This window comes from Melozone crissalis, unplaced genomic scaffold (assembly GCF_028551555.1).
Source record: "Melozone crissalis strain CALT ecotype California unplaced genomic scaffold, PUWL_Pcris_2 ptg000045l_1, whole genome shotgun sequence".
Classification (NCBI taxonomy): domain Eukaryota; kingdom Metazoa; phylum Chordata; class Aves; order Passeriformes; family Passerellidae; genus Melozone; species Melozone crissalis.
In genome coordinates, this window is record NW_026535823.1 from 14,958,090 (window position 1) to 14,976,417 (window position 18,328).

The 18,328-nt window shown below is 40.1% G+C and overlaps 1 protein-coding gene across 2 annotated transcripts in view; it reads right to left on the reverse strand.

Moving 5' to 3' along the window:
* The window catches only part of SNX7 (sorting nexin 7), a 56,236-nt gene that overhangs the window by 17,831 nt on the left and 20,077 nt on the right, over positions 1 to 18,328 (reverse strand). Inside the window, exons 1-5 of one of the 2 annotated variants that reach the window (XM_054285657.1) lie at positions 10,852 to 11,034; positions 4,986 to 5,168; positions 3,059 to 3,169; positions 2,488 to 2,652; positions 1,304 to 1,505 (exon numbers count right to left, since the gene is read on the reverse strand). In XM_054285657.1, coding sequence (XP_054141632.1) covers positions 1,304 to 1,505; positions 2,488 to 2,652; positions 3,059 to 3,169; positions 4,986 to 5,168; positions 10,852 to 11,025 — 835 coding nt within the window. In that variant the 5' untranslated portion in view covers positions 11,026 to 11,034. Of the gene's footprint in view, positions 1 to 1,303; positions 1,506 to 2,487; positions 2,653 to 3,058; positions 3,170 to 4,985; positions 5,169 to 10,851; positions 11,035 to 18,328 lie in introns of those variants that run through there. The other variant, XM_054285658.1, reaches the window with a different exon arrangement.

The window sequence follows — 18,328 nt, forward strand, 5'->3', positions numbered from 1 at the left end:
ATTAATTTAAATACAGAGATATCTTATTAATTACTTCTCTTATGTAGAAGACATAAGAGAAGTAATTTTCTAGACCAAGTGATAATCCATAAACAGAGAAGGCCCACAAATCACTGTGCCATTTGGTAGGGCTAAACATGGGCAAGCTGCAGTTCACAGGAGGAGAGACTGTGAACACATTGGTCATGCATTGAAAATGCAATTTTGTCACTAGATTTATAATGAAGAAATGTCCTAAGAGAGAAGAAAGCAGTTGTGTGGCATAAAGAGTGTAATGTTTATTTTGAGATTATTTGGACAAAAAAAACCCTCTATGGAAGATGTAATCAGGAACCCCATGTTAAGGTACTGCAAGCAGGAATTCTCTGTATCACAGCTATCAACAATTCCTATTCACAACAGTGTAGCCCCACACACAAGTGTTCTGACAAGTGTTGTTTGGAAAATCTAGAAAGAAGATATAACCTACAACATTTGGGAGCATGTCAAAATTCTTAAGCTTTCCCAAGAAATATTTTGGCACTGATACCTTGAACCTACAGAGCTCAGACAGCTACTTTCACTGGAGGGAACAATGTCAACTGTTCACCCTTTCAGAGAGGACACACTGAGATCTGGTACTGCACAAGAAAGCTCTAGGACTCAGTTATTAACACAATGCAGCTCTTCAATTTATATTCTAAAGACAAGTAAATAAGTGCTGCCCAGTGGAAATTCTACTGAACAGGCATAGTCTGAGATCAGGATCATCTCAGAATCTCAGAAAGTCAGTAACTTAGCATTCCAACTAGATGTGTGAACTGCTCTTACTTAAGGAAAAAATTCAGATCAACCCATTCTTCTTGAGAAAACTCTAGCAGGCACAGCTTACCATGACAGAAATTATCGCCAACAGTAAAGCTATTAAAAAATTAAAATCTACTTTGTCAATGGAAAAAAGGTGCAGAACAAAACTAAACAAAGTTTAGAGACCTAGAATCAAGACAGCCTCATGTCACCATAAGATTGCACAGAAAACTGTACATTGCCTTGAAAGTTAAAAACCAAAGGTCATGCAGCTTTCCAAAAAGCACATCTTAAAATATTCTTCTAAGTTCCTTATAAGTAGCTGAATGACATGTTAAAACTCTTCATATTAAAAAATTATTCAAACTTGAATGTCTGTCAAAAACATGACCAGAAAGAAAAACACAATAAAAACATCTCCTTTTTTCCTGGAAAGAGTATTTTGCCTGCCACAATGAAAACTAATTTACTTTTAAGTGTCTTAAATCAGTAAAACAGATACATGTTTTCTACTTACCCCTTTCTTCCTTGTAAATCCTATGAGCTATTTTATCTAGTAAGTTTATTTTCTGACTAAATGTTTCCATGTAATTGTTCATTTCTGTAAACATTTCAGGACGATTTTTAACTGCTCCTCTTACTGAGGATGCTACAGCTCTGACGGTCTGTCCCATCCTGCTCAGCAAACCAGGACCTTGCTTCTTGTGGGAGGAGAGTTCCTAAAGACAGAACAAGCTCTCTTTACTCCAGGTACTTTTGTTAATTCTCTGAAAATTATAAATATAAGAGTGCTTTTTCTTTTTTTAAAAAAACCAAAACTACATACATAAAGCTCTGTGTTTTTAGTGTATAAATCTTATCACTATTAGACCAGTGTCAGAACCATCCCTGTCTTGTGCATGTACTATTAGCTAAGCCTTTCTGAGCAAACACAAGCACGCCATGTGTGAGAGTGTCGCAAGAATGGCTGAAGATGGCAGAGAACCTTCACCCCTGTGCTCCTCAGGGTGAGTTAGCCAGTCCGCAATTTAGCTTTTTGAACAGGAAAGCAGAGGTAATGATTGAAGAAATAAGTCTTTGAGAAAAGCAGACAATGCTCCTACTGGAGGAAGTAATCCATCTGGTTTTTTTAACTTTTTTAATACATTGCTAGAATAACCTTTGCTGAAATTCAGAAGCAGGCTTTTCTGAGTACAAAACTCCTGTTTGCAACTGGACACAATTTTACAACAATGCAACAGGAAAATCCTGTATTTTTCTTTTATGAGATTAATAAAATTTAAAAAAAAGAAGGAAAAGACATTGCCATGCCAAAACAATAATTAATTTTTTTACTCAAAAACTTTTACACTGTTTTACTCATAATCTTGGAAACTTATATGTGTACCAAAAAATATGCAGAGTTAAAATACTATGAATTTTCTACAAAAATCCAAAATGCAGTAACAAAACCAACTTTGGATGGTACAGCAGCATTTATGGTCATGATTATCAAAACCACAGAACCACATGATTACCAAAACCAACAGAAAAGGTTATCTGAGGTTATGAATATTCCACAAATCCCTGCCTGCTTCTGCCACTTCTGTAAAAAGCCATGGGATGACACTGCTGAATACTGAACCAGGAAGGCTCCTGATATACCCTATTAACATAACATGTGGCTTCACGTAACTCTAAATAACAACAAAGTCATTTTACCCAAGCTTGAGCAGTAAGAAAAATTTTGAAGTCCTCATTAAAAGTTAAAGTTGGATGATCAGCAATACGGTTCAAAAATTTATGTAAAGCTTTTCTTCGAGTCTCAATGAATTCATCACTAAATCGTTCCACCATTCCCCTCATTATGAATTTTTCAGGCAATGGCTAAGGAAACAAAAAGGAGAAATATATTGTATAAATTGCATAATGTTTGGAGTATTATAACAGGTCTTCTGCTTACTAAAAAACATAGGCATACCTTGTAAAATCCACTATGCAACAATCCAAAAGCTATATAAAGTTATTGTATTCAACTAAGATATACCATTTTTTCTTGTAATATACAGTGCAGAAGAACACAAGTACAACTAGGAAAGGACATAAATTACTGCCAATTAACCTAAGAAATACCTTTATGTGATTTTTGTCACATATATATAAAGCTAAGGAAAATAGGTTGGCTTAATATTTGTGAAATTTCAGAAGCTGAAGAAAGACCTCAAACATCTCTATATAAAACTGGAGCCATCTTATAAACAAAGAAAAATAACTTAAGTTTTAGCAAACAAACAGGTATGATCAGTGTTGGATGTGCTTCTTCAAGTTTGCTCTTCAACCAAAGGAAATCCTGGTATCGTCTTCGGACTTCGTATTCACTGGAGTCAAATTCACCACGGGTTGTCTGAAAACCAAAGGCAGAAAAAACAGGCTTAGGTTAGAATACCAGAAAAAAAAAGTTTTAGATTTTGGAGAAAACTGAGTACTTGAGGGAATGCATACATTCTATTTGGTCTCTGTTACTGGTTTGCTGTTATGTTAAAGAACAATGATCAACTCCTTGAAGAGTTAACACACCATATTTCAGCAAGAAATCAAAGTTTTATTGGGGGAAAAAAAAAAGCACTAAGCTGCACTTTGTGCATGATATATAACGATTATCTTACCACAATATTTCCAAATTATTGCAATAATTACTTTAGTGTGGCATTTTTCTTTCATCAATCACAATTATGTTTGTTACTTTGGGCACTTCTCTTAAAGTGATTAGTAATCTACAAGTGAGGAAAGTCCATTTTATAGCACTCTGAACAAAGCCCAAAGAGCTGACACACCTCCTTGTGACATTACTCAATAATCCCCACATTCAAAACATGAAAACTTCAGCATATCACAGCAATAACACTTCCTGCATTGCTTAATGGATTCTGCAGCCTATCATTGATTCCAGTTTTGAAGCCCCCTATTAGAATTTGCCATCAAACCTTTAATGCCTACAAAAAATGCTTATTACAGATTAAAAAATTGTCAGATCCTGAGATTGATTTTACCACTGCTCTGTCTTCTGGAGGCAAGCCACAAAGAGCCCATGTTTTCATTTACATGTGCTTTTCAGCATTCTTTGTTGCACAGAAATTTATAACACGATGCAAGTAAATTCTAAAAACCTCAGAAGATGCTTGGTAATCCAAACATTTCTGAGGGCTGAATAAAAATTTTTCAAGGTGTGTGGGAGGAATGCTATTACTTTTATCATCAACAACCAGCACTCCAAATTAAATATGATAAGAAAGGATAGAAGAGATAAAAAAAGCAAGACCAATGCAACTTACAGCCCTTTCATACTTGCCTGAAGAAAAAAATGTTCTTTCGTCTACAGAAAGAGGCATAAAGTGAAAATTATTGCTAGCAACATAACAAAGATAGCTCTCTTCCTACTCATTAAATATTTTATGAGGAATTGATATATCTTATTTAAAGATAATAATTTCCATTTGAAAATATGCTTTTAAATGAATATTTTAAAAAGAACTCAAAGTAAAATAAATTAACAGTGCAATTCTCAAAATGGAGCCAGTAGAATATTTACTGGTAATCTCAGAAGATCTGTCTGGTCTCACAAGGCTGACTTTCTTCCTTATTTTCTGTAAATAAGTTGTATTCAGGACAACTAAAAATACACTTAATTGTTTCCTAATACTACTTTTTCATTAGAGAATTGTGGCAGTTCCCCCAGAAATCACATCACATGTACATGGGAAGCAAACACCCATGTGTTAATGGCTGCAATAAGAAAAGAGTGGAACTGAAAGACTGTAGGACGTAATGTTTATGCAAAATGTAAGACTGGTAGCCTGTAAGTTATCCAAAAGTCATCAATACTTGTGCTAATACAGTGTCTTCAAAGTGGGTGAGTCCTTTGGCTGTTTCCTGCTCCTGCTGAAGATCACAACAGAAAATGTTATTGCCTCACAGCACTCATTTTGCCATTGAAGAATTATTAACTACTTTCTCAACATAAAGAATCTAAGCACGTGTGTATACAGACTCACACTGAATTTTTCCATTACATAGCACAGGTTTCATGCAGTTTTAGTTGTCTATAACTCCTGGCAAAAATAAAGTTTAAATTTAGCAATAGGCCAGAGAATGGTGTGCAAGAAGAGTGAAAATGCCAGTTGTTATCAAAGCAAGCCATTAAACCACAAATAGATACTCACCTTTGTGACTACTCTGTATGTGATAAATGTTTCAATGGCTGTAATGTGGCTTTCAGGATCATCCACTGTAATGAAGAGATCTCTTAATTCTGGCCCATCTTCAAATTTATACTGGTTTATCATTGATGAGGGGGATATTGGCACTGAAGGACTGAATGAGTTTACCTCAGTCAGAGATGCATCCTACAGATAAGACATGAGGACATCCATATCAATAATCTTTGTATACAAACACGTCTCTGATGCTAAAATGGCAAGCTTTAAAATAATCTGATAGAACAGATACAACTCAGAGCAAATGAAAGAATTATGTAGCACATAGCAAATCTAGTATCCTTTTCAGTATTTGCTTTGGTGAGGATGTAAGAAATGAGATTTATTCTAAAATGGATGAATGATCAAAATACCACCATTTGAGAAAATGTTATGCATAGGTAGAAAGAGTACTTGCCTATGAATAGTAAAATTAGTTATGAACCAAGCACCCATTAATTGTGTAGGGTACTTACCACTTTTATTAAAATTGTTAGAAGCCAATTATTGAGGACTTATGATGTTTGAATTATCTCTAATTACCTGAACAGGATGGATAAAAAAATTATGATTCAAAAAAACAAGGCAAAATCCAAATCAGAATTTTTACTGGAAGTGGATATTTCAGTTGCATTTATTTTAAATAATATTTGAAATGGAAAACAATTAAAATACATAAATTAATTTTTTTTTCTTGAGGAAAACAGTAAGTAAGGATGCAGTACAAATTTGCTGCTTAATTGCTAAAAAAAAAAGTCAAACCACTGTTTTGCTGAAGTGAAAAACCTCTTTTTGATACCATTGACCACTTCCACACAACTCAATAAGAATATGTCCCCATAGCAGCTGCTTCTGCTAGTGCATTCAATGGTGTTCACTCAACTGCTGAGAAACAAGGTGGAAACTGGAAATGGGCCAGAAATCTCATTTTCTTCCTTAGATACAAGTCTGGGTGAAATCTACTAATCTAGAATCTTGAGGGTTACAGTCACCATGAAAAGAAATTGAATTCACTAACTTCATAAAAGAGCATAACAAATTAATAAATCATTAGAGATAATAGAAATTGAAACAAATAATATTTTAAATATCAAATACTGTATATGGCTTTTTTAATATATGCAATACAAAGAATTCTCTTTGTAACAAACTTTAATCTATTTCCTAGAAGTTTTCTAAAAGGGCTGTTAGACTACATAAACTATGAGCAACAAAGAGTTCCCCTCTCCAATGCCTTGTTAATTATGGAGGAAGGAGAACAGGGATGCAGTTAAAGAGAAAACTGCTCAAATGCCAGGACTGGAATAGTTGAATCCACACAAACTGGAGTCACAGCATCATCCCAAGGCTGATCTCACAGGAATGAAGGGAACCCCACTTTAGTGCTGCTGAACTGTGTCAGAGTTGCTTTTTGCCCTTTGAATTCAGCTGGATCAAAACTTTCTAAACACCTTATCTCGTTCTTCCGCTTTGGATTTATCAATGTACTCCTACAAATATGGAAGAGACATTTATACCAGGAATTATGCCCAGAAAGTGCTTATGTACTAGCTCTCCTCCCCTCCCTTACATGCAGCTCTTTGAACAGGGAGACAAAAGCAACACAGAAGACTGAAGACAACACTTTAAATATTACACAGTGGCCTCCTTGTATGCCTGTCAGTCATTCTACCTTTTCTCAGTGTGTTTCTACACAACTTCTATACAGCCAGCACTATCCTGAGTCGTGCAGAATAAACAGAGCTGTTCTCAGAGCCTGCTAGCACTGGCTGCCCGTGGTCCAGATGAACAATGAGGACTGCTAGCTCAGAGCAGGCCATGCAATTCAAAGTGCTGAGGCAATGGGAAATTTCTACGGAAAGAAAAATGGATGTGAGCAAGTAAGGGACTTGAATGGCCATATAATTTGAGCAGTAATGACTCTGCAAAGTCTAAATTGGATCAAGGTAAATGTGTTTCATATTTTCTCATTTTACATGGAGCATTAATGTCATAATGTTTCCTCCTTCTTCTAGGTTGCTACTAAAAATTGTTCTATTCATGCAGGTATGAAAGTATATTTTTATGTGGAAGGGCTTATGAATATGTGATTTGAGAAACAAAATATGGGTAACAAAAATCCACAGAATAAGCAAGTCTCTGGTTTTGTTTAATACAGCTCTAGTATTCACATGCACAGGAATGAATACACCTGAGTTTTAAAGAAGCATCTGTCTCTTTATCCTCATGATAGTTCAGGTTTACTTCCAGTAATTCTTGAAGTTCATGTGACCTAAGCCTGATGTCATCACAGAAACACTGTTAAAAAACCTCTTGATAATTTTCTGTACAGCTGTAATTTTGTGGCTGGAACTATGTTTTTGTGTGCATACAGATGAGGGCAGGAGTTTTGTAGCACAGGAAAAACAGACAGCTCTCGGGTCGTGTAACCTTCTTCCTCCTCATCCATGCCAAGAACATCAAGGCCCTGTCCCAGAAAATGACGTCCTTTCCCACACGTCCCCCATCCCCACCTACCTGCAGTACCCCTTCTCTTTCCAAGCCCCTTCCCTCCTGACAGAGCAGTTGGCAGAGCTGTGTGTGTGCCAGTCCAAAAACAGGTTCATGCCTTTGGATTTACTGGCCAAGAGACCAAAGCCATGGAAAATCAATGAGCTCCTCGCAGCATGAGGGCCTTTTTCTGTGTCTCCTTTCTCTAACACTTGCAGTTACCTATCTCAGTCTCACATTTGACTGCAACTGCTCAGTTGCAGTCCAAAATACATAAGGGAAGAAAACACTCCTGCAGCCAGAGCAGCCTCAAAACAGGCTACACCCAGAGCTGAGACTGCAGCTCTTTGGAGACAACACGAAGCCTGGGGGTTTGTCTAAACAATGTTTTCTCCCACAGCATAGGTCCTTGACCCAAGGTTACCTCTGTGCTCCATCCATCCATCCATCCATCCATCCATCCATCCATCCAGAACTGTCCTTTATCCAGTTCTTGAGATAAAGGACATGGGGCAGAGTTTATCTTGTAAGTGAATAGCTTGGTTGTTGGAGAATTCTTCAAAGAGCAAAGAGATTCAGGAGGACTGATTTATATGTGCATTTTTTGGCCAAGGAACTATTCTGTCTCAAATTCTTGATGAACTTGAAGAAAAATCTTAAAGAAAAATTTATTTCTATGCAATTCTGAAGTGGTATATACATGTTTTTCAGAAATATCATTAAGTTTTCTGTAATTATGAAATGCAGACAACCACTGTAAAACAGAGTTTGAAAGCAGAGGTGCTAAAGATTTTAAATATTAACCAAACTGCTGACAGCTTTGTCAATGCTACATATCAGTAATCAAAGAATGCAAAAGATAACTGAATGGGTATTTGTGATACAGGCAGTACTCTATACTTTAAAGCTAAGGGAAGGAAGCAGGTTGAAAACATTCCATCTGTCTGACTCATAACTCAGCTTCCAGAATTTGTCTCTGCTGAAAAGAATTACAAACTTTTTCAGTGGCAGTGGAAACTAGGATAAAGTGAAATGCATATCACATCATGAAATGCTTTATCAGAGCTGCTGAAGATGCTGGTCTGTAATATTTGAGATATGTCAGAGGATACCAGGTCAATGGTTTATAGCACTATCAGGTTAAATGTCTATGGATTTTCATAAAATAAAAGCCCAGTGTTTACATTCTGAGTAATAATTCAGGGTATTGAGGTTGACAATTTTTAAGAATCTCATTTTTCACCATTTTGTTAGCTGGCACATTGCACTGCCTCAACTGAGAAAGATGAAGCTGACGAGAGTGGCAGGCAGCGAGCTCTGCACGGCTGCCTTGGCCTGCAAAGGCTGCACCACTGCCTTACAGACACTGCATGAGGAACCCCATTAAGGTGCAATTTAAAACAGGGCAGTCCTGGAACACTATGTTATGGAAAAATTGGTTTTACAAAACTTAGCTACATTAAGCCTGTCAGATTTCTCCGAATATATGGAACATGAATAAATAGGGTGGAAAGCCCAACCACCGTCACAGATTTTCATCAGCTCAAAAGATCAGATCTCAAATTGCACTTGAAAATAAACCATGAATTTCTGGTTGATATATACAACCACTACATGCAGGTATCCAAGCTTTGGACAGAAAGCTGTATTTTCATATAATATGATAAATTTTCTTGTTTGCAGGAATAACTTATCATGTAGCATGCATTAACAGTAGTTAAGATTTCATATATGTAAAAACTATTTGGCATGAATCCAGGGAGAAATTTAAAGATCTCAATATCTGCCATAAAGCAGGAGTAACTTGTATCAACTCCACTTGGTTTTATTTCTTATTCCCAAGGAGAATTGCTCTTGATAAGGAAGCAGCATAAGCATCAATATACTGTGTTGATAAGCAGATACCTTCATGCAGAACTGCCTGAACTTCACTCGTAAAAGGAAATGGATGCAAAGTGAGCACCAACAACTAAAATGATATTTTAGCACTATTTCTGCACACAAGTTCAGTGAATCATTCATCTTTTTAAGTAAAATCAGGACTGGTGCTTTCCAAGAAAATATAATTCAGCTTGGCCCTAGTTATGCTTCAGAAAAACACAGGTAAACTTGGTGAAATTTAGTCTAATCTCTTGCATGTTACAGACTATTAAATCACCTAAGAGTCCTTTCTGGCCTTAAAAGCCATGAGTTTCAAGAATTCTATTACAGTTTAAATACACAGCAATACATACATAAATTCTATTACAGAGTTTAAATACATAGCTCCTAAGAAGGAAGTCCTTATCCCAATAGTAGTATTCATTCATACCACAACAGTGTTTCTCACCTACAGAAATATAAAAACCACACATTTACTGCCTGTGACAATCTGTCCTATTGAATAGAAATACATTGTCACTTTTTCAAATTGTAAATGTAACTGCTATTTCTCTCCCATGGCACACCACACATCCTATCACAGCAGTTCACAAGTCTCAGATGGTGAATGCCACCCCAACCCCATAGACATTTTCTCCACCCTACTTCTCTGTATGCATTTATATTTTAGATGCTGCCTTGATAAGGCAAATAAACCCATGGCACGCCCTCTTCTTTAACTACAGAGGAGACAGAGGTAAGTCTGTCAGCAACAGACTTCACCTGTACTAAATCAGTACTAAATGAGAACGATACACGTGGAAGCCATACCACCCTCCGCTGGTTTAATTAAAAACCAGCACTATCAGCCAGACGGGCACGCATCTACTTGGCTGTGTGCTCTCTGAAGGTGGACACTGATACATTGTCAGTTACGTTCACTTTATTCCCTTCATCAAAATTCAGGTATTATCTTCTCAAATCTCCCATCTGAAGGTATGATACTTCATCTTTTAAAAGAAAACTCAAACTGAAACTTGGAAACATTATTTACACTCAAACACAAGTGCAATTACTAAACACGATTGTTTATTTAATTTTCAGATACTTATATGGCACCTGACGAGAATAAGTGATGGTAAGGGTACAGCGAGTCCAGATTAGATGGCCCATGCAAGGTAAGCGCAGTGATGACTCGCACTGCTGGTCCGAAGCAGCGACTCCGCGTTTCGTGCCCGAGAAGCCACCCGGGACCGCCGATCGCTGCCCGTGCCAGCGCCGCGCCCTGGGGCAGCCCGGCCCGTCACGGAGCCCCGGCGGCACCGGGAGCGCCGCGCGTGCGAGGGGCGGGCGGGCAGAGGCCGCGATCGCCGCCCGGGGCGGAGCCGTCCCGTCCCGTCCCGTGGCGCCACCCCGGCTCGCCTGGCGCCCGCTGGGGCAAAGGACCGGCGAGCCGCCCCCGGCGCGGAGTGTGCTGCCGTACCTTGCTGAACACCTCCAGGTCGTCTTCCTCATCGTCCAGGGCCAGCACCTCTGCGGCGGCGAGCAGCGGCCCCCGGGCCGTGCCGAGGGCACCCGCAGCGAGATGCGAGTCGGCTCCGGGCCCTTCCCCGCCGGCGGGGACTGCCGGCTCCGGTACCCGGCCCTCCGTCTCCATCCTGCCCTGCGAGCGCGGGCGGCGGCCCCGCCACAGCCGCTCCTCGCGGGACCGCAATTGGCGGCTCCCCGCCCGCCCCTGGCCGCAGCCGGCTCGGGGGGCGCGCGCAGTGCGCAGGAGTGGAAGCGGCGGCAGGAGGGCCGCGCTGCCGGGCAGGGCTGGCAAGGAGCGGGGCCGGGGGGTGTCGAGCCTGCCGGCAGGCCCGGGCAGCGGGGACTGCGGCTGCGGCCTCTGCGGAGGCGGGACGGGGCGGCTCAACGCCCACAGGCGTGTTCGTGGCGGCGCGGGGGACGCCGCCCTGGCCGCCCCCGGGGCTGCCAGGGGCGAGCCGCCCACGGGGTGCCGCTGGCCGCAGCCGCTGGAAAGGGTGTGCAGGGTCTCGGTCGGGAGAGCTCCGTGCGCTCCCAGGCAGCCGCCCGCTCTGCCCTCGGCAGCCCCCGGGCCCGGCAGTGGCGTACCCAGGCTTGCTTTTCTGCGCTCTTCGGGTTGGACTTTATTCCCTCCTGGGTGGCACTCAGGTGCCGCCACAAGGGCAGCAGGCAAAACCCACGCGTTGCTGCTTTGTCTCTTGCCTCTCGTACAGCTTCTCTTGAGCAGCCGCTCTGTCGCTTGTAGCTGGACCCCTTCGCCGTGAGGTCAGGCGTGTGTCCTGATGCTGGGGCCAGGGACTCTTTGGTGTTAGAAATGTGAGAACAAAGTGACGGCACATTACATCAGAAAAGCAGCGGGGAGAGAAACACCAAACATTTAAAAGCGCAAAGCTGTCCTTTTTTGTAAAGTAAAACCATCGGAATTGTGGGATTTCGAAGTTGGCAGTGTTGAACTGGAAGTAATGGCCGGCGCCGTTCGTTGCCGGAGCCAGGGCCGAGCAGGGAGGCGGCGGGCGGGGAAGGCAGCCCTGACCTGCCCTGGGCTCCAGCGCTTCCCTGGCACCGACCCTGGGCCGGGCAGGGAGCGCCGCTGCGGGGCCAGGCCCGCGTTTGCTCAGTGTGGAAAAGGGCACATCTCTCCAGGCGCCGCCTGAAATAGCTGAAGTCAACTTTGTTGTTAATGTAAATTTCAGGAGTCGTGGGCGGGTTCTTAAACAGGCAGATACAACATTGTCTTTGTGTATCTTGATTCCCTTGCTGTCAAATTAGAAAAGGCAAACCCCGTAATCAAATGAAAGTATTTTGAAAAGTATTCCTTCGTGAAGCGCTGCCGGCAGCTGATGAGGAAATACATTTGGTATTTCACGGTTTTCGGCGAAGTCTTGAATCACAACTTGAAATAAAGGGATTAAAATAAAAAACACCAAATATTCACTGAACTGTGAAAAGAGACAAAGACTACGTCTGCCTAATTAGAGAGTGTTTACTGAGACATTTTAATTTTTGTTTGAAAATACCCTAAAGTTCGCGGGGAGCCGGGGGCAGTGGCCCGATGCACGCCTCAGGCGCCAGCAGCGTTTGCTGCAGGGGTCTCGCCCGGAGCCGCCGGCAGAGGGAGGCGGGATGCGCCCGTCCTGGAGCCTCGCCCGCCCGCCGATGCCTGAGGAGCTTCCAGTAAGTGCAGATAAACAGTTCCTGTAGCATTAAAATAACAACTGCCCCTGGTACGAGATGCCCAGGCTTCTTTTCTTTCCCACCTTGTGTAGACTGTCCCTGCCCTACAGTTCTTTGCTGTGCCTCAGCTCTGCGCCCCTGAGGGGCCCGGGGCTCTTTGGGGCGCTGCGTTCCTCGCAGCCTGCCAGGGGCCCTGGCCTGAGCGCTGCTCCCCTCCAGGTGCTGCCAGGGCCCTGCTGGGGCTCCTTGTGGTGTGCCAGGTGCTTCTCGTCTGGTGTCAAATCTCCGGCTCTTCCTACCTCTGGGTCTTTCACAGCTCCTTTCCAGTGTCGTCGCTGCTCCTGTCCCCACTGATTACCTTCAGGTACCAAAGACTGATGAAAAGTGACTATTACAATATAAATTTTCTACTCTGTCTTTTGCCCATCAGTGAGAAGTGTAGCTAGTTTCTGACTTTATCTATAGTATACAGTTTCCAGTGGCTTTGCCCTTATTTCCGTATGTTCTGCTATAGGCCTGCAGGTTTTCTGAATAGATACCTACAACCTGTATAATGCCCAAGTTTTTAATATGTCTGTATTTAAATTTAGATTATATACTTGTGAGGCAATAACAAAACTAACTCAAGGAACACAATTTCAGACAATGCACATCAGGGATGATAAATAAAGGAGCCAGTCAAAGAAAGGATAAAATTGATGTACTGTAGGCTTGAATATTAAGGCTGTTGTCTGAGTCATACTAATTTTCCAAAGTTTTACCATGCTCTTGGAGATTTCTATTTCTGTTTGAGAGAAATATTGCAAGATGCTTTAATTGGATTTTTTTTCTTATTATAGCTTTTTATTAGCTCATTAATCAAGAATATTTTTAGATTCCTTGCTGGCAGTGCTTATCTTTCTGTGCTTTATATTTGGAGTATCAATCTGTAAGGAAAAGGTATTCATTGTCCTTCACTCTAGAAAAAATATGCATTGCATTTAACAGTCGGTTGGAGGTTTAATCATCAAAAGGACGCCTGCTAAAACAAAATAGGAGACTGCTCTGTGATTACTTTCAGCTGCCCACCCCACCCTCTCCACCAGTTGTGCCTAATTTCTGTTAAAAGGGCTGAGTAAGTAAATGCATCTTCAGGGCACCTTCCCACCCATGCTGAGTCCCAGGGGCTTGCCAGCACCTCTCCCCTGCATTGTTTAGCAAAAAGAGCATTTTACAGACTCAGTGATTTTGTGCTCATTTCCTGCTGCAGGACCAGAGATGACTTAAAATAGTTGAATAGTTGTTCGACTCAAAGATATTGCAGATAGTGTAAATACAGACTGCACTTAGCAAAGGGGATTTGCAGGTTTCTCTTGAACTTTTATTTCAGAATTACATTGCTGTAGATCTTATTTTTTCTTCATTTCCATGTGTGTATATTCACAGGCTGCATGTTTCCTGGGCACCAGGGATTTACACATTTTACTGCAGATAACCTTTACTGAACCTGTGGAATGAGATCTTGGCAATAATTAAGTCAATATATTAGATGTTGTACCATGAATATTGTTGCCCCACTTATTTAAAGGAATAGGTATTGCACTGAAACAATACTTGACAATATTTTGCTAAAGAAATTGTAACATTTTCCAAAATATGGGGTTTTTTCTAAATTCCTATGCAGTTTTCATGAAATACTGTAGCTTTCAAGGCTCTCCTACTCAAGAACACTAAGTGGAATATTCTCATATGCTGGGGTTGAGCTGCAATCGCCTCCAAATTTTATTTATTCACTTAAATCCAAAAAGCTATTTTGTATTACAAAAACGTCAGTATTATTCCTACTTGCATTTTCTCTTTTTCTTTGGTAAGAGTGTTGATCTTAGCTAGTAATCCCTTCCAGAGTTGCTTTTCCTTGAACAAATTAAATTTACAAACACCGAAGCAGAACCAAGCTATTCCTTTGCTCTTATGTGCAGGCTGCATGTGATCCCTTTAGGCCACAATACCACGTTGAATACTTAATGTTGACTTGTCAAGTTTCACCAATTGCACAGTGATATGGACAGGATTAAATCTTGTTTTATTTCACCATCTCCCTAGCCACGCAGCAGCGGGGCATGGAGGGCTCCTGGTGTTTTACTCTGTTCCACCACTGCAGTGCAAATAAGCGTGTTAGTGAATCTGCTGACATTCAGCACCTTGACGCAAATGAGAACGTTTCTCTAGCTCTGAAATGGATTGTCAAGTAGCATTCTTGTCAGGGTTGTGTAGTGCATAAGCAGAAGTCATTATGTTTACACCCAGAAGATATTTTGATGGTGAATTAAGGGCTGACCTTCATATCATACCATTTATTAGAGCAAGCTTTTTAGTAAGCTCCATTTAATGGCTTAGAATAAGGTTAACTATTTATGTTCCATGCCTGGACTCACAAGGAAGTTGGAACATTAAAACTCTCTACATTGTGAACTGCTTGGCTTTTCAGCTGCCTTTTGATTTGTGGTTGAAAGGTAATTATTAAGTTATTGTGTTATTTTTGTTGTTGTTAATTTAAATTTGGAAGATTCCTTAACTGGAATATTGTAAAATGATTCATCTGTCAGATGGTGGATATCCTGCAAGCTTATTTGTTTCAGAGACTATCAGACTGCTTTTCCTTTCTGACTGCCCAAAGGAAATTACAATGTAGTGTACTCGTAATCATGTTATCTCTTTTATAGCTGCAGATGATTTTTATGGCATTGCAGCTGTACAAACCCCTGATCAATATCTGGAGATGTGCTATCCTTTTAAGTTATGTTACTGTCAAATTTTAGACATGAAAATATTCCAGGTGAAGCACTATTTGGTCTCATATATTTTACAATATCTAAAACCAGTCAAGCTTCATTAGATATGAAAGCATCATTTTTTGGGGAGGGTGGGGTGAGGGGGTGTAATACTTTGCATTGTTGTGAAATATAGTCTATCTGTTCTAATACAGCATTGTCTTTTCTGCTGAAAAAATGGTTTCCTGTTTTCAAATAAATGCTGCTGCCCTAGTTTTTTGAGGAACTGTATATTTAGCAATCTGTACTGTATGGCATGAAATACTAGAGTATCTACTAGTCAGAAAGTATGCAAAAATATTCATACATTAAATACATATCAAGGCTTATTGAAGCAATTTGATACAGGAGTTGGAATTCTCTCTGGTTTTAATTTTTCTCATGCCTACTTTGGAACTCTAGGTAAAGAGAAACAGATAATTGGTGGACTTCAATTTTTCCATTTATCAATGACCAGATGTAATCCTGCTTATTAATAAATCCAAAACAATTGACAATGGTTGATATGAATGTTATTTCTTTACAAGTGTCTGTTTATAATCCATTTCACTTGAAGAATTGTGTATTTCAGCTGGTGCAGTGTAATGGCTCTGAAAACACTGTGCAAACTGGTGATAATTTTTTGACCTTTAGGCACAGGTTTTGCCACCATTTCAAGGTTAATTAGCCCTTACAGAATTGCTTGGTATGGATTTAGCAATCTTTAATGTTTGCACAGGCTTTCAGTGACCCTCAAAACTTTTTAGTAGGTGAGCCTAAGTATGTTTGTGGTAGGTGAGAGTACATATATCAATACAGACGATGCACCGTGGTTGAATTAACACTCCATATTCGTGATGTTTTAATAGATTTATTTTTTAGATAGCAAATTTGTGTGCCTTTTGCCTTAGTTTATTACTACCAGGATGACTACTAAGAAAGTTTTATATAAGAGATTTTTTTTTTTTTAGTCCTCAAATTCACATCTGAACTATTGACATAAAATTTCAAACAGCACACAACCTAAATAACAATTTCATACTAATTGATAGAAAGGGACATGTATATTGGTATTCATAAAACATGTAGAAAATTCATGTTGCAGCTGTACTGCTGGAGAATCTCTCAATTTTATCTGAGCTCTTTCCATAAAATGCTATAGTATAATACTAATTGTAAAGGACAGTGACTCAAGGTCATTCTTGCTAAAAGCTTCCACTTTTTGTTCTACAAAGATCAGAAATTTTTTTAAAAGCCCCATCATCATAATGCAGAAATAAAAGTATGATCATGTTACTAGATTATGACCCAGAGGAAAGAATGTGAACAGCATGGCTGCAGAGAGGAATTCCAAGTGATGTATGTGAAACTGCCAAAATGAGAATTGCAGCTGAAGGAAGTGAGCCAGCAGTCTAACTACAATCAATATCCAGGTTAAGTAAACAATTACACTCTGCCAGAGCTGGAAGAAAATCCACACAGCCTGACAGGGTACCTGAAGTGTCTTCAGGTATGAATTCTGAATTTACTTCTTGGATAGCTTTCTTGTCATTTGCACAGACTGTTACTGTTGGTTTTTTTGGTTTTTATTTTTTGTAATCTATAAGGGTAAAACTGTTCTCACTGTATGAAGAGCTGTTTTTAGGTCCTGGCAAACAAATGATAATTTCAGTTGATAGTGGAGGTTGTTTGAAAGGCTGGAAACTGGTGTGGCTCTGAAGTGACCAAAGAACAATGTGTCTTATCAGACAATCTGATTGGTCAGGGAAGCAGGCATATGAATAATTAAACAATACAAAGGAGTAATATTGGGGTCCTTTGTGAGCACTGAGCTTACCCAGCATAGATGTCAAGTTTAAAATGGGAACAGCTGTGTTCACACAGCTCCCATTTGAGGACAGTTTTTTTATCAAAGATTAATGTGGAAAAGCCCTTGTGGGAAAACTTGGCAGTTGGTCTAAGATTCTTCTTCCCTTTGACATCCTCTTCCTCTCTTAACTTTATTTATTATGAAGTTGCTAAATAGCTCAAAATAGTTTCAACATCGTTAAAAGAGATGCCTAAATCTCAAAAAGAGCTAAGATGGACTTAGAGAAGAATTAATGTTTTTTATACTGTGCCTTAAGTAAATCTCTTACCCCTTAGGTAAAACTTCACAGGAAACCTCAAAATTTTCCTGCCAGGATACATACATATAAAACTAGCAGTATAGTAGACAACTGTTCTACTCATGTGCCCTAATTTTATATTTAACCCCCCCCAAATGTCTTCATGATTTAAAAATAATCTGTTGCTTCTGGGGGACAGTCAAATGACAGAGTATTTCCCATTGCTCAGAACACATAAAAAGCAACAAACCAGCTATTGTCTGTTCCCTCACCACTGCATGACATGCTTGGGATTAGCTAAGGTTTGTGGTGTGTCTGGTGGGAATGCTATATAGCAAATGTATGCATGAGCACAAGTGCACAGGGGAGCAGATTCAGTAATTTTGTAGATTGGAGTTTTTAAGTTTCCTCTTAGCATATCTTAGTGTGTTTGCATTGTGTACAATTTTGGAGGCTCTGTGTCTTGAAAACTGAGAAGTATTTGTCTTCAGATACTAAGAACTATTGCCAAATTCTAGAAAAGAATAGCAAGGGAAACAAATTTCAAGACTTTATACCATGATGTAGTCCAAGAATAGAGTGACTTTGGACAGTATGGTCAGACTGCAGCTGCAAGAGCTCTAGATCAGATGGGAAGGAAGTATTCCAGCAGATGTGATTTACAGTGGCAACACAAGCAGTCATTTGCTTCCTGCAGTTTTCTCTTTTGTGAGAAAATGAAAGAGACCAGATTGGTCTGTGTCTTAGAGGGAAAACAATGGGATTAATTAGGTCATTATTACATCCAGCAGATTTTCCACTTAGGGATGATGTGATATCAAGGCACTGATAATGTTGACCCTGTGGATTTGCTAGAGAACTT